Raw genomic sequence first — 15,682 nt, forward strand, 5'->3', positions numbered from 1 at the left:
CTGTACGGATTGATCCACTTGCTGCTGGTGTTTTGCAATATTAACAAGTTCAGAAAAGAATCATGAATCTTGGCTTTCGTAGGCTTGTGCCGCTGTCATTCTTGATTTGTTTGCCGCCAGCCACCCTCCACTGTGCGTGCTATTGTTCCAACATCTTTGATCTTGACAGAATTCTACAAGACATCTGTTGTCATAAAACAAAAGCAATATCTGCACCAACAAAAAATAAGTTTCAGTTGGGGGAAGAAAGACTTGTTTGTCATTTCTTCTACTGTTTGTCCTCAGTTTCCACTTGAACTTGCAGCAGATCCCCTCAACAACGTCATGATCCCCTGCAGAATGCCCCTCAAGTACAGTGTTTGGCAATATGTTGAAATGCCTCAGATTTCTTTTAGCAGCTCTGAAAATTGAAAGAAAATTGATTGTGTGTGTGTGAGAGGCAGGTGGGGCCACTTTTTTAGGATGATGGATACGAGCTTGCTTCAATAGATAGCCCCAACAGAAAAATAAGGATAAAAGATGACAGAACTTAGATGATTGTCTGCCAAAACAGATGTATTATGGAACTTGTCAGCTCTCTGGCTCTCTTCTGGGTTTACAAAGCTTTGGAAACCAGTTAGGCTCTGTTGCTGAACAGCAAGGCCACTTGACAACAAATAGATCAGTGAGTTTGGCAGAATGATTCAGGGCTGAAATGTGAGGATCTTTTGCCTACGCAGCCACTCTGAGTCACTGCAGGCACACATGGGGTTGAGCTTGGTCCTTGTGTAACAACGCAACTGTGCTCGTAGACACCATTGCTGGACACCTGCTGATGTATACACACATCTGTTTGCATCTGAATAATTTTCTATGTTTTAAAATCCTCTCAGCCTGTCATTGGTGCTTTTCCCTGATCGAATGTATTGCAAGAACACCATTATAAATGTGCAAATACATGCCTAGCTTGTCTCTGTGAGCGTGAAAGTAGTTGTGGTTAATTTGCATTTTGAGTATCTGTTTTAATGCAAATTTGCCTCAGAAGAAAAGTCAAGAGGTATGTGTATATTTCTCATAACAAAGGGACCACCAGGACAGCAATCATGTTCTAACAGAGCTGAAAGGATGGAAGTGGCTACATAATAATCCATCACGGTGTGTTTTTACTGTGGGGGTTGAATTACTGTACAGTATCCTGCAGGTTCTTTATTGTTTTCCCGTAGAGAGAGCTGAATTCATTCTTTATGTCCAGGTGAGCTGCTGTATCACTTCTCAATCTGTTTTCCCACACGTAAGTATTACAGTTATATGGCTCTTAGCTATTAGCATGCTATCAAACCTTCATCAGGAGTGTAGTTTATGAAGGCTAACTAATTAATAAATCTCAGAGACGCTCAGATATCACTGCCCAAAACAGTAGAAGACTTTAACACATGGTTAAAGTCCTTTTTAAAACATCAGCATCATGTCAGCTCTTGACAAACAGATGGAACATACTTACCAACTGCACTAAATATGTCTTGGTGACTTCAGTTTTTTGAGATTCAGTACATGCTGACAAACTGAGAGAGGTGCAGTAGGCAGAGAGGCATGGTAAATATGTGTATTTACATGCTACTATATATTTAAATAAAAATGAGCTGTGTGGGCTGATGAGGCATTACATTAATAGGTTGCAGAGAGCCAAGAGTAACATGAAGGAGATTGAACAATAGCGTCATATTCTCTGTATCTTTCTATTTCTGTCAGATTTATTATTTTACGGTGATAGCAGGAGGTTTTGAGCTCTCTGATTCTTAATAAGAAGGTTATTGTGATTGTTTTCATCACATGTACTGTATGTCTCAACACATGGTGATTAACGCACACAAAATACCGTACAGCAGTGCATATCTGCATGATCCGATGCCAAATCATACACACGTGCACACAATTCTAATTGACACCAACACAATTCTCCTCCGTACTCACAAATACTGCGCTCTCGTCACAGTATATATTGCAGCTGCAACTGTGAAGGTGTCAAAAGACTGATTGGCTGAAAGTGTGCTTCCTACCAGCCCCATTGGCGGTGTTATCTCGCCTCGCTTGCTAGGTGACAGCTTTTATATTACTCCCATACACAGGCTGCTGTATTACTCTGCCCGGATGTATGAGAGCTGCCCCCTCCTCACTCCTTCACACACCCCCACCCACTCAGTGCTCAGGCTTTGATAGGCATGAAATAGCCCCACTGCTGAGATTGCTCCTTAGTTCATAGAAACAGCTTAGCTCATACAGACACACAGGTACAGCAACATACAGGCATGACTGCATATGTTCATTCACACATCCTCACACGCACACAGGAGCTGCTTTTCTTTTCAAAAGAGACATTTTGAGAATGATGGTTTTGATTTCGGTCTTAATTAGTTTTTCAGTTTTTCTTTGAAGCAATGAGCTAAAGGCGACATAAAGCGATGTGCTCTGAGGCTATAGCCTGCAGCACAGCCTTTAGGTCATTTCAACAAGGAAGATGTGAGGAGGGAGAATTTTCCCCCCCTGTGTCGAGTCAGTTTGCTTCCATGTTGCTTAGATGTTATTTGAAGAACTTAAAGGATAACTCTGACGCTGATATATATTTTTCTTATTGTCAACAAATCCCGTCCTCCAACAATGGATTAGTCAGAGTTTCAGTACTTTTTGACTTTCTGTCCGTGACTCTCTGCCCCAAGCCCACTGGCTCCTATGAAGAAATAAATCTTCAAAACTGGGTCACAAAACAGCTGGACACTGTGGTTTTTGGCAAATGTTATTCAAACAAGAATAGACAGTGCTTACACGTTTGGTTGCATTGAGAACATTTTCGTGGTGGCAGGACGGTGCATGTATGTGGGATTGACTCAAAGTCAATTAAGGAACATGTCTTCAGTGCACTGATGTGGCTCATTGATGATTTTGAATAGGATCGAATCATTGATGGTTACAGAGTTTTCATGGGATTTGTTGACAATGAAAATTAGAATCTCACCAGCTTTATGCTTTAGATACATGATGTAGTTTCCCTAAAATATTTCGCACTGTTGCTAAGTCACTGAACATTGTTCCGATAGAGAGCCGAAGTCAAACCACTAACATTTGTAACTATGCTAATAACTAAAAACCTTCCAAAAACCTTGGAACAAAACCCTTTCTCAACAGTATGTTGTGTTGCTTGCTTGTGAAATGATCTAATACAGATGTTTGTCCATGAGCAGGTGGGGGGGGGCTTGTGCAGACATGTCTGTAAGCAGGACAGAGAGGAGCGAATGCTTTGCTCAGCAGAGATTACAAATAGAAAGTTGAAAAATGACCCACCAGTTTCACTTATTTCAGCTTAATTTCTGAGGAATCATGTTTTGTCGGTGATTTTGACATGGCAGACAGCTAAGAATACTACAATACTCATGAGCCTTGGCCCCTGTTGCTATGGAGAAGAAGCCATGGGCACAAATCAGAGCATATTGAATTCAAAACGCCGTCGCTGACGCTGTCATTGAAGTTGTAAAAAACAGCCATAGTTGCTGAATTCCCTGAGAAGTGACCCAGACATTAAAAGTGAACTGATTCACTCTGCAGATTGTAAAATAAGTTTTTTTTTCAACACTGCGTTCTTTAGCTTCTGCTCACCGTTTGTGGTGCATATGACTGAATTTTAAGCTTGCTGATTGGCTGTTTCTTGCTGAAATGCACCTTTGGGAGTCGCAGTTCATTTCTATTTTTGTGTACAGTCTTGTACCTTTGACTTTTTACTAAAGAACCAGATATTTTCTAACACAGTTGTTTGTCTTTTTGTACTGATTTAACCTGTAAAGTTTAATCATCAGTACCAAGCCGTGGGAGAGCTCAAACTGTGAGTAACATATCATTGTCTATGAGAAAAATGGATGAGATTTTTATTTCCAGAACCAGAAGCGCCCAAAATATTTCCTCCCACTTTGCACTTGTAGCTGATTCTACAATGTTCAGACAGCCAATGTCAGTCAAAGGATCATTTAAAAGAGTAGTATCTATACTTGTCCGTCCGTCCATCCATCCAAGAGTGATTAATTTATGTTTTTCTCTCACTTGGGTAGCTGAAGGGAAGTTCATCACTCTAATTTTTCATTCCTTCATTATGATTAAATGTTTATTTAAACGGGAACATGATTAATGACCATATACAAACCTTCTGTCACCAGTTTCCCACTGGAAAAGAGCTTTATTTGATCTGTGGCTCCCCGGTGAAGTTTATCAGTGCCGCGCATGCTTTCTGTTTTTCTCTCTGTGGCTCTGTTTATTTTTCCTCTCAGCCTTTCCCTTCATTTTATTATTCACACATTTCTGTCTGTCCGACAGAATAATATGCACAACTTACATGGCTTGACAGTTTTGACTTTTCACCAGAGATTACAGAATTTTCACTTTTCTGAACTTACTTTGATTGATATGAAAAACATGTCTTATAGTTGATATCTCAGCCGATCTGTTTCGGCTTTTTAAATTTTTTAATTATCACAAGTATCTCCCTCTCTTAATTACTCAGTCAATTAAATATGGAGAGATAATTAGTCCACACAACATGATGATTATCTGCAGATGGCTCTCTTTTCCTCTCAAGTGAAGTCATTAACAGCGCAGAGGAATCTGTGGTTGTACATGTTTAGGCTAAAACACAAGAAAAGCAAAAACAGTATTTTTTTTTTTATGCCTTAATTACTTCTCCTCTTCAGATTCTATCAGGTGCTTTGACAGACCTTCAGAGTTGAATATGTGATCGATAGCGATGTATGTGTGCGGCAGAAGTTAGATTTAGAGTTTTCATGTTTAAAAGATGATGAAATGCATGTGGGAGGTAAAAAGAGAGAGAGGATGAGAGGGATGCCGGAAGAGAAACACATGTTTAATGCTTACTGAAATGTGCTTTTGAATGATTCACAAAACAACGTGTTTCCAATTTTTATAGGTCAAACTTTACAGTCGATATAGTTTGAAGGTTTCCAGCTGATTATCTACACTTGACTATATCCTTCCAATAAACAATTATACACATTTGATCATTAGATTGAATTAAATTAAGCTCAGAGGACAGAAACAGTCACATGTTGGAGCCAGAAGTACATGCTGACAAACAGACTGATATGACGACAAGCAGAGATGGATCAGTTTACAACATTAGATGATGCATATGATGGGCAGCGAGTACAAAAAGAAAACAACAAACTGAGAGGTGGGAAAAAAAGGATAAATTGAGATGATGGGGAGAGACTGATGAAAGAGAGGACAAGGACAGAGAGACACTCATAGAGACAGGTAGAAATACAACGATTCAGAGTGTAACATAAACAGTGGAAATCACAACTGTGTGAGGGCGACTCTGGAGGAAACGTGACGCACGGTAAGTGCTGTTGTCTCCATGAAAGCAGGTCGCCTTGCCAGAATTTGGGTGATTACTGTAACACTGTAACCTACTTTATCTGGAGCTCAGGTGGCCTTAGGCATGCACCTCTGCCTCCTCTCTGTCCCCCCCCCCCTCCTTTCTCTCTCTCTCTCTCACACACACACACAGTTTTTACACCCGATGGAGAAGTGTGTCAGGCAGCCTTGTGTGCCTCATAACTGTTTTTCTACATCCTAAACAACAAGCAATTCAATTTTCATTCTCAAATTAGTCACAAAAGTGAATCCGATCCCTCTGGACGGCATCTGCAAAGGGGAAAAAAACATAAAAATGAGCACATAAATCAAAAAGGGTTTCCCAACATGCAAGGTCTTCAAACCCGAAAAAACAAAAGTTGCATTTTTAATTATAACCAAGAGGGCAAGATGGGACATTCTCAATCTCACTGTGTTCTCAGCGTCACATACACGCAGCGACTCTCATCCAACCGTCTCACCCTTGTGAAACATGTGCAGAACATTAAAGTGAATCTGTTCAGTTTACAGCAAGTCATAAACATAAATGACCTGTCACAGTCTTGTTAAGTGGCTTAATCAACGAACATTTTAGTCATTATTTACAAGACAAGATTAATACACCAGCATAGAGGCAATTCGTCACCTCAACTACTAACAGTAAAGCCTTTTTGCCACATTTACAGCATCGAGCCGATGCTTCTTGGCCAATTACGCCCAACTGTCTAGTAAAAACTAATCTTATTTAAATGCACACTCTAGTCAGCCTATTTTTTTTTCTCTCTGAATACTGTGCAGCTCCCTCCTCTACTGTGGCGGAGGAGGTAATGGACGAATCAGTGATAGATATGTGGTGGTGACTGTTGACATGCAGGAGAGAGAGACACACACACACACACAGAGTTTTGGCATGTGAGGAGAGAGGATAATATTGCCATAGTGCCGGGGGTATTAGAGAAAGTCATTACTGTCCATCATCAGGCAAATGAAGACATGTTTAAGTGGAGATGAATAGCCTCCCCTGATGGGGAAGGCTTGTTATGGTAGATCTGTTTGGAAAAGCGGCTGGGGGGGGGGTTCATATTTCAATAAATATTTGATGGGTGAGGACAGCTGTACTACTGTGTGTGTGTGTGTGTGTGTGTGTGTGTTTAGTCGTGGGGGTTTGGTTATTTATGTGTGTGGCTATAAGCATTTGCATAAGAGCCATTTGAAAGGGGTTTTAAATGAGGGAGAAGATCACTTTCTCACTCCATCTCCCAAGTGGGGAAATCTTATTTTCTTCTCCTCTGCATCGTTCTCTCCGTCTCCTCTATTATCCTCTTCACCGCCGTTCCTCCATCCATCCTTTCTCACAATCTATCTTTCTGAACGCTGAATGAAAGGATGCACTGTGTAGCCTCAGCAGTATCCGGGCCAACCAAGCTTATCTGATAAATTTGTTCCTTTATTACTTTAATCAACATGGGAGAAAAAAAAACTAACATTGAGCAAAATAGAAAGTATATCCAACTATAAATGCAAAGAATGTGTGATAGCTATACTCTATATTATAACAAATTAAGCAGTGGATTCATGTGAGTTTGCACTTACTCTGACAAGTTCAACTTTTTTGAATCTGGTCTTTTGAAGTTTGTTTTCAGAGGAGGAACCAGTCCTGTGAATTCTTATGGTTTGAATAATTATTGTGCGGAAGAGTTTTTTTAGGCCACAATAATCCATCTCTGGCACAGCTTTGGCAATGAAAACTGCTCCATCACGAACATAACCTGCCATTTGCAACAAAATGCAGTCTAAAAGGACTGTTGTCATATTACTATTTTTTTTTTTTTTGCTTTGTTCCTGTGATTTGTCTCTGCTGTGCTCGGGCTGCAGCCAAGCTTTCCTCTTTAGACCTGAAATAGAGTGCACCTGTGTCGCCATCTTTCATGGTTGTGGCCGGGAAACAAATATGCAAATATTTGGAGAAAAACAAAATCCCCTGGACAGGTTTCCTGCATCACAGCTGAACACAGAGTATCAACCACACTCACATTCACACGTGTAAATAGTTACAATCCTCCACTCATTTCCATATAGGGCCTAGACTGTGGGAGGTAATCTGAACACCAAGTTCCAGACAGAAACACTGTAACACACTGCAGAAATCAAACATGACGTCAACACTATTAATGCATGTATATTGCTGTTTCTTCCAGAGCTAAAGTAACTCTACTTGGAGATCAAGAGCACCTAGACCTTTGTGGATACTTTATAGGTTACAGAGGATCTAATACATCATGCAAAATTGATTTTCTTAGGGAGGCTTGATTTTTTTTATGCCCAATTAAACATTCTGATACTGAAGGATACAGAGGTCACATGTCAGCAATGAATAACATGAGTGCTTTGACAGGTGAGAAAACTCGAAAGATTGCTGACAGCTGTGAATAATGTGCTGTTCAATCAATATGCAGGGCTGAGCGTGTAAATATGAGGCTTTTAATGAAGCCAGGAATGAATTTTTAATACAAAGTCGCCTCTGAAATTTAAATTGCATGTTTTCTGTCATATCTGTTCTGTAAATCACATGTCCTATGTTCTCCTGTGGTTTCCTTGGACACTTGAATGTAACTTCATTAATGTCTTCGGTTCTACCTGAGCTTTTCCTGCTATGAGAAGTCAAAATGTCTGCTGTGAAAAAGGTCTATAAGACACCATAAAATGTTTTCTTCTTCCATTTTTCTTCCTGACTACAAATAAGCATGACTAAATGTGATTTCAGTTCAGCTTTAACATGTGAGTATCAAATACAAATTCAGTTACATTATCTTTATAATTGAGTATTGAAGGGTTTTTATACACATACAGCACAACATGTACAAACATCATCTTTAGTTTCCAGCATTTCAAATGTCCTGGATCTAATTTACATGCATCCAGCTTTACCTGTTTTATGAGTTTTGCAGAACTCACTGGGACATAATTACATTTGTAGTCACCTGCTTTACATCGTTTTTTCAAGGTGTTCACAGCGTGGGTGTGATGACCCCTGTCATCGTGTGGTTGCTATGTGAGTTATCTGTCCGTCTGCTCTCTGCAGGTGCTCATTAGCTAACCTGGAACACCTGAGGGTTTATTTAAGTCTGCATCACAGCTCTTGCTCTTGCTGACTTTCCGCTGCTACTGTGCTCTTTAGTTTATGCATATGCCTTGCACCTTACAACACACACACACATCTTTCACCCATGCACATCACATCCACACTTTAATTATTTAAGTTACCTTTTAATTGGCTTTCATTTGGTTAATTGGTTTAATAAACTTTTCTTTTGTTAAACTTCAACATAGAGTGTCTCCCTTTTGTCATGGCCCCTTGAGTCAAGTCATGACAAATGGGGGCTCGTCCATTTAGGTTGTTTTGTTAGAAAGTTTGTTTGTGCCTCAGGTACCAATGGGTGCATGATGTTGTTTGCACGCGCTGATTAGCTGATTTGGTCCAGCTGTATGCTGGATTTGGGCTGTGTGTTTGTGGCCAGGGTTTTTTTGGCCTTTGGTTTTGCTCTGGTTTCTGATTGTTGGAAGATTCATGGTCTTTTTGCAGGAAGTATTTGGTTCTGAACCAATGTTTGATTGTTGTGTGCCATTCAGAAGGTAGATGTCACTGTTTTGATACGTTATTGGGCAGAGATTTATCCGTTAGATGGTAGGGCTTTCCTCTGTGGATTGTGTCTGTTTGTTTTTGTTCTTGTAGTGTGGTGGGAAAGTGGCTTGAACAGTTGTCTTGAGGGCACATCTGCAGCTTTAGGTGGGTTGCCATTAGATGGTTGCTCTACTAGGCTGTCAGGCTGTAGTCATTTCCTGTATATCATAATAATAATAATAATAATAATAATAATAATAATAATAATAATAATAATAATAATAATAATTAGTAGTAGTAGTACAGTCAATGCCATGCGTAAGTACCCACCACAAGTACCACACGAAGACTAGGGTTGAGCTTTAGCTAGATTTTGTCAGGTAGTTAAGGGGACATTCTCATCATTGCCCTAGTGTCTTGTCTGGCAGTGAGCACATTTGTTTCTGTATCAGTATCGGTAACTATGGTCTCCTTGTCAGTTTTTTGAAACATCCATGTGGCATTTGTGAATACTATAATAATGATCAGTTAGTGGAGATAGCTGACCACTACGGTATTATTGTGGCAGAGGAAAAATCGTAAAGATGAGATTAGAAAAGTAGTTTTGTTGTCTTTGTTTGAATGAGGTGTGTTACATAAAAGTGAGCTTTGTGCGGTTATTTAAGTCTGGGCTGCAGCACAGCTCTCGCTGACTCTCCACCGCTCTGCTGCTGCGGCTGCTACTGCAGCTCTCTGCTCCTCCTCCCTTAGTTATGCTGTTAGTTTATTCTTATGCTATGCCTTGCACCTTACAACACCCACACACATCTTCCACTGGTGCACATCACACTACTGACTTTGCTTGACATCCACACTCCATACCTTAATTACTGAAGTTGCCTCTTAACATTTGTTTAATTGGTTTAATGAACTTTTTGTTAAAGTTCAACATGAGTGTCTCCCTTTTTGTTGTGGCACTGGAGCCAGGTCATGACAGGTTTCTCTCTAACACTCTCCACTTGCTAAAGTGTGATAAAGATAACAAATAAATAAAAAATGATGATGTGGATTTTAATTCAAGATCAATCCTCAGGTATCTTTAATGAGGTTGTCGTGCAAGTAGAAAAGTGCCGACCTATAATTTTGCAACTCCTCCCACAGAAAAACTGTGCTGCCTGTACTGCCTACAAGCTGATGAACTGGAGCAACGGTTTTAGCTTTGCACCCACTTTAAACTTGGAAATATCTTCAATAAGTGTGTGTGTGTCCGATAGCATCAGTCCGGTGGGCGCTTTCACAAGAAGCTGACATGACAGGACAATAACTGTTCGTCAGGCTTGATTGGACATGGCAGGGATCTGCCAATCCACCCACAGTACTGGAGCAGACAGGAAGGCACAGTTATACAACCACTGCTTTATAACTGTAGTCTGAGAGTTAAACTATAAGTAGTGAAAAATAATAAATTCCCTTAGATAAATATTTTTATATTAACAATGGATCAAATGCAAAAGGTGTTGCTTGTAGTGACAAACTACAGAGAATTATCACCTGACTCTGCAGATCCTCTCATTTTGATCACTGAAGATAAATTGAAGGAATTTGGATGTGTGGGGTTCGTTGATTCACTCACTCCAGTTTTCTTCAGCTAATTACCAAAAAAACTAAGGAAATTATTTTTTATTTTCAGACCTACAGAAAGACACACCTACAAACAGCTGTCAGTGGAGAATACGTTGCAGTTTTCCAGTAATGTAAATATCCAGGGACGGTAATTGATGTAAAACTGTCGTGTCATGTCAACTGACTCAAGCACAGGTTGTCATTTACAGGAGAGGATTACTATTATTATATGTAAGCTTGGACAGTTTAGAATGGAAAGACAGATAGTGGTTCTCTGCTGTCGTACATTTATGATTTGTTGCTTTGTACTTTTTATTATCTGTAGTTAACAAGAACATACTCAATGAGACTGTTAATAAATCTAGTAAAATTATAAGATAAAAACAGCACAGTATGATGACACGGTTATGAAAATGGGTTGTTACCAGTAGGATTAAGGTACATGATCACCTTTTTTGGACTGTTATAATCATAATTATGATTTATTCATTCCAGAGATTAATTTTTCTCTCCATCATTCTGTCATCGATAGCCGGTGTTTTCCTCCTCCTTGCTGACTGGAATGTAAAAATAAAGACGCAGTTAACCATTTTATTCAAATTTGTTGGTCCCTCACACACACAAGCACACAGGTCTGTTTAGACATGGTAGGAGGTTGACAGGGTCACAACACCTACCTGGGGCTCTGGGAAAGTGAAATTCAATTTCCTGTCGGGGAGAAATCAGGCAGACAGAAGCGCTGTCAGGTTGTCATGTGATTATCTGAAGCAAAGCCACATCCAGCCTCTTGTAAAAAATAAAAATAAAAATAAAAAAAAAAACCTGCTTGCTTGGTTTTCACTTGGACTGTCCTGGATGTCATGCTGTATACATTTTCATCTATTGTAGCAGGAAATATCTATGAAAATGCAGATTCTATGTGATTAAGGGAAATAAGCTTGATGGTGGATTCTTGATCCTCTAATGTTCACTAGTGTCATTCCCTAATGTCAAGTTTTTTTATGCTGGTGTTGTGAGAATATATCATCCTTTCAGTTGGTTAAATAATTGTGTGTGAACATGTACAACAGATCTAAGTACTCTTTTCTGTTTCTACAGGAACCTTGGAAAGTCAGGACTCAGAGTATCTTGCTTAGGACTGGGTGAGTAGACGGCACTGTACCTTTCTCATCAGGCCTCAACTAGGAAACAAGAACACACATTAAACTGAATAAAAGATGCTGTGAGAGGACAAGAAATCATGCAGCATATATTGTTTGATTTTGGCTGTTATAACTGAGCTTTGCATCAAGTTAATGACACAATTAAGTGCATAAGACACTTATTTAGACTTGAAAAAAGTAAAGTGAATGTAAACAATGAAAAAAATTGTGCTGGGATTTGAAGTGTTGAGTTCAGCCTTTTTTCTTATTGAACCAAGAAATCTACTGTGGTATTATCATTCCCCATACATCCTAGTTCAAATATATAAAAACAAACACAAACAAACATACCAGCGTACTCTCTGATGCCTGAAATAATACGAGTGACTGTAGTCTAATCAGTTGGGATCCTGCCAGCAGAGCTGTTTGCATTGCAGATGTCTGTGTGTGTGTGTGTGTGTGTGTGTGTGTGTGTGTGTGTGTGTGTGTGTTTTATATCATATCAATGTGGGTTGCAGGTAAAAGTTCTCCACTTCTCATATACGAGAGTCAAACCCTCCTAGGTCTCAGCCTCAGTATTAAGCATGAGAGTGGGAAGAAGACAACACACACACACACACACACACACACACAGAGGCATACCTATTTCTGCCAACATTAAGAGCTCTCAAACAACAACAGTGGATTGTGAGTGCGTGTGTGTGTGTGTGTGTGTGTGTGTGTATGTGTGTGTGTGTGTGTGTGTGTGTGTGTGTGTGTGTGTGTGTGGTCCAGGTATTCCTCACGTTGTGGGGAAGTAAATCTGTTTACACAGTCATGTTGTGGGGACTCACCTCCCTTATGGGGACAAAAAGCAAGTCCCCTTAACATAAAATCATTAACTTTAGGGTGAAGACTTGGTTTAAAGTTGAAGTTAGTTTAGGGTTATATTAAGGTTAGGCATGTGGTGATTATGGTTAAGATTAGGATAAGTCTCCAGGAAATGAATGTAAGTCAATGTAATGTCCTCTGAAGTGACGGAAACATGACTGTGTGTGTGTGTGGGTGTGTATGTGTGTGTGTGTGTACGCCTTTGCCCTCGTGCTTTGCTTTTCCTTAGCTGTGCTTTTTGTTTGCATGTATGTATTTAAAGTTAACATTAGTTTAGGGTTATGTTAAGGTTAGGATAAGTCTTCAGGAAATGAATGTAAGTCAATGCAGTGTCCTCTGAAGTGCTGGAAACACGACTCTGTGTGTGCGTGTGTGTGTGTGTGTGTGTGTGTGTGTGTGTGTGTGTGTGTGTGTGTGTGTTTTATATCATATCAATGTGGGTTGCAGGTAAAAGTTCTCCACTTCTCATATAAGAGAGTCAAACCTGTCCAGGTCTCAGCCTCAGAATTCAGCATGTGGGAGTGGGAAGAAGACAACACACACACACACACACACACACACACAGAGGCATACCTATTTCTGCCAACAAGAGCTCTCAAACAACAACAGTGGATTGTGAGTGCGTGTGTGTGTGTTTACTTGTTCCTGTTCTCTTTGTATTGTCCACAAAAAATATTAGCCCAATGTTCCCCTCTCCTGGGAAGTGCATACACACACACACACACACACACACACACACACAATTGCAATAAAAGCCAGGAGGATATATGCTACTATACTGTACACACATCCCCAACTGACACCATCTAAGAATAACACATCACTGCAGGCCTGCAGCATATGATATTAAAAGAGTTTTGCTTGTAATTAAAAGTATGAGTTTTACCATAAACTCACTTTAAAGTTTCTGCACACTACCAGATGATTTTAAATAGAACAACTTGAGGAATATTACCAACCAAAAAACATTTATTTTAATACGGTCAGACCACTGAACCCACTGTAGGGAAATATAATGACCCCCGTACTTTGTTTTGTGACTTGAGTAAGGCACAGTTTTTCATTGATCGGACAACTTTTGATTGGCTGACCATCTCCTCACAATCATCTTGTTTACCGATAAAGACAAAAGGTCAAATAAAATAATGAAATCTCTTTTAAAACTGGTGAAATAATATCTGGACTGAGTGATCAAATTTTACTGAACAGTAATGATTCACTGAATGATTTAGTATTGAATAATGTAGGAACTCACTGTGTTATGAGATAAACTTTCCAACATGAAAGAAATCTAACTTTTTAAATCACAACATGTTTTATTTCAAACAATATTAAACAGCAATATATTTCACATTTTGATTTTCCACATTTTTTAAATCAAAACATCAATGATTCTTTTCTGTCTGAGTTGAATAAAGCACTGCAATCAGCTGTCAGCCAAAATACTTATTTACATCCAGCAGCTCCTTCTTTTTTTAATCAGTGACCCACTTGAGAAGCCTTTTCCACTGTTTCTTGTGGATTCCTGTTTAATTTATACATAACATCTGAGTCCAGTTATTGAAGTTTCAAAGAGAATATAAACCATCACCCATTCATTTCCACTGAAATTTTAATATGTATTAGTTTTTCCTTCCCAAGTTCTCCTGGAAACCCCACTGATCATGCAAATACCGCTCCAGTTATAGCAACTAGACTCTAATGCCACTTATAAATAAGTTGTGTATTTTCTTGAGAGTCCACTCCACACCCTTAAAACTTCACTGAGTCGTTAGAAAATGAAATTAGAATTTCGAAGCAAAACATTGTTAAAATCAGAGCATCGGATGATAAACGTTGAGGAAATCCTCCCATTCACAGTCACAGTTTGACCCAAACAGATACACTTTCACACACATTTACACAGAATTGTGTTCACTTTGATAAGATTTGCTCATTTGCATAAACCCAAAGTATGAAAGTCATGATTTTAATCACAGCACTGTTACTGTTAGTAATATGTCAGAACCAGACCTGCAGGATCCTGAGGATTTATCCTCGCTCAGATAAGGCTCTTGAGGTCGCAGATCAGCCACCATCCAGTAAATCGGATCAAAACGTCTGGTGCACATGGGACAGGAGCTTTGGCAGCTTAGATAGGCTGACCTCGACCAGGATGTTGTGTGCACAAACAGAAGACGCTTCATTCGGTTGAGTTAGAGGATGTTAGAAGGTTAACACGAATGCTCTCTGGTCAGGAACAAGAAGGGGCTTTTTAGATGGGGAAAATAATATAATAGTGATAATAATAATAAATACAATAGATGATCATGTTTTCTGTACTTGCTTTGTCCTAGTTTAACCTTATGTTAATTATATGTCAACACTCCGGGGCTCTTACTGTAACTCTCTGTTCTGCTGACTCATCTTCCTGATATTCACTGAGGGACTCTTGCTGCTCTGCTATGGAGGCGTCCCTCTTGCATGGATTTATCCTGATTTAGTACTATCACATATATTTCACCACATTTGGCAGAAGACACCTACTATTTTTAACTACATGCGTCATTTGTGATGCTTGACCTTAAATGTCACTGAATAGCAGCACAGTGGGCAGATTTCTATTTTTATTTCGACTTTAATACGATCTGAGAGTGACTGCAAATCACATGCTTCAAATTACCTTTATGTGAGAAGTCATACAAAAAGCAAACAGAGGGTATTTCCCTGCATTGCAACACTGACTTTCATTCATGCAGATATATTAAAATTTTGAGTTTGTTTCATTATTTCCATAAGTTACACAACAAAATTCTGTTCTTATTTCAGTTTGTTTCACTGTGCACGTTACATAATAATAATAATAAACTTTATTTGTTTTACTTTCTAAAACAGAAGTGCTTCACAAAAAAAAAAAGAGTTGTTCTCATGTTGGTCTGGTTTCATTACAACTTTGATATCTGATCTTTCTGCACCAAAAACAGTGACGGAGATTACATCCAACGAGCCTTTGCGGTGCCATGCAGGACTTTTGTTTTCCGAGTGGTTCCCAGGCCAGCTCCGAGCGCCGCTACCC

General features: G+C 39.4%; 1 protein-coding gene across 5 annotated transcripts in view; it reads left to right on the forward strand.

The window, feature by feature from the left end:
- kcnab1a (potassium voltage-gated channel subfamily A regulatory beta subunit 1a) overlaps positions 1–15,682 on the forward strand; it is a 125,691-nt gene that overhangs the window by 75,290 nt on the left and 34,719 nt on the right. For all 5 annotated transcript variants that reach the window (XM_067594406.1, XM_067594405.1, XM_067594408.1 and 2 more), the window contains one exon: positions 11,714–11,757. In XM_067594406.1, coding sequence (XP_067450507.1) covers positions 11,714–11,757 — 44 coding nt within the window. The remainder of the gene's footprint in view (positions 1–11,713; positions 11,758–15,682) is intronic.

The sequence above is a fragment of the Thunnus thynnus genome, chromosome 7, assembly GCF_963924715.1.
Source record: "Thunnus thynnus chromosome 7, fThuThy2.1, whole genome shotgun sequence".
NCBI lineage: Eukaryota > Metazoa > Chordata > Actinopteri > Scombriformes > Scombridae > Thunnus > Thunnus thynnus.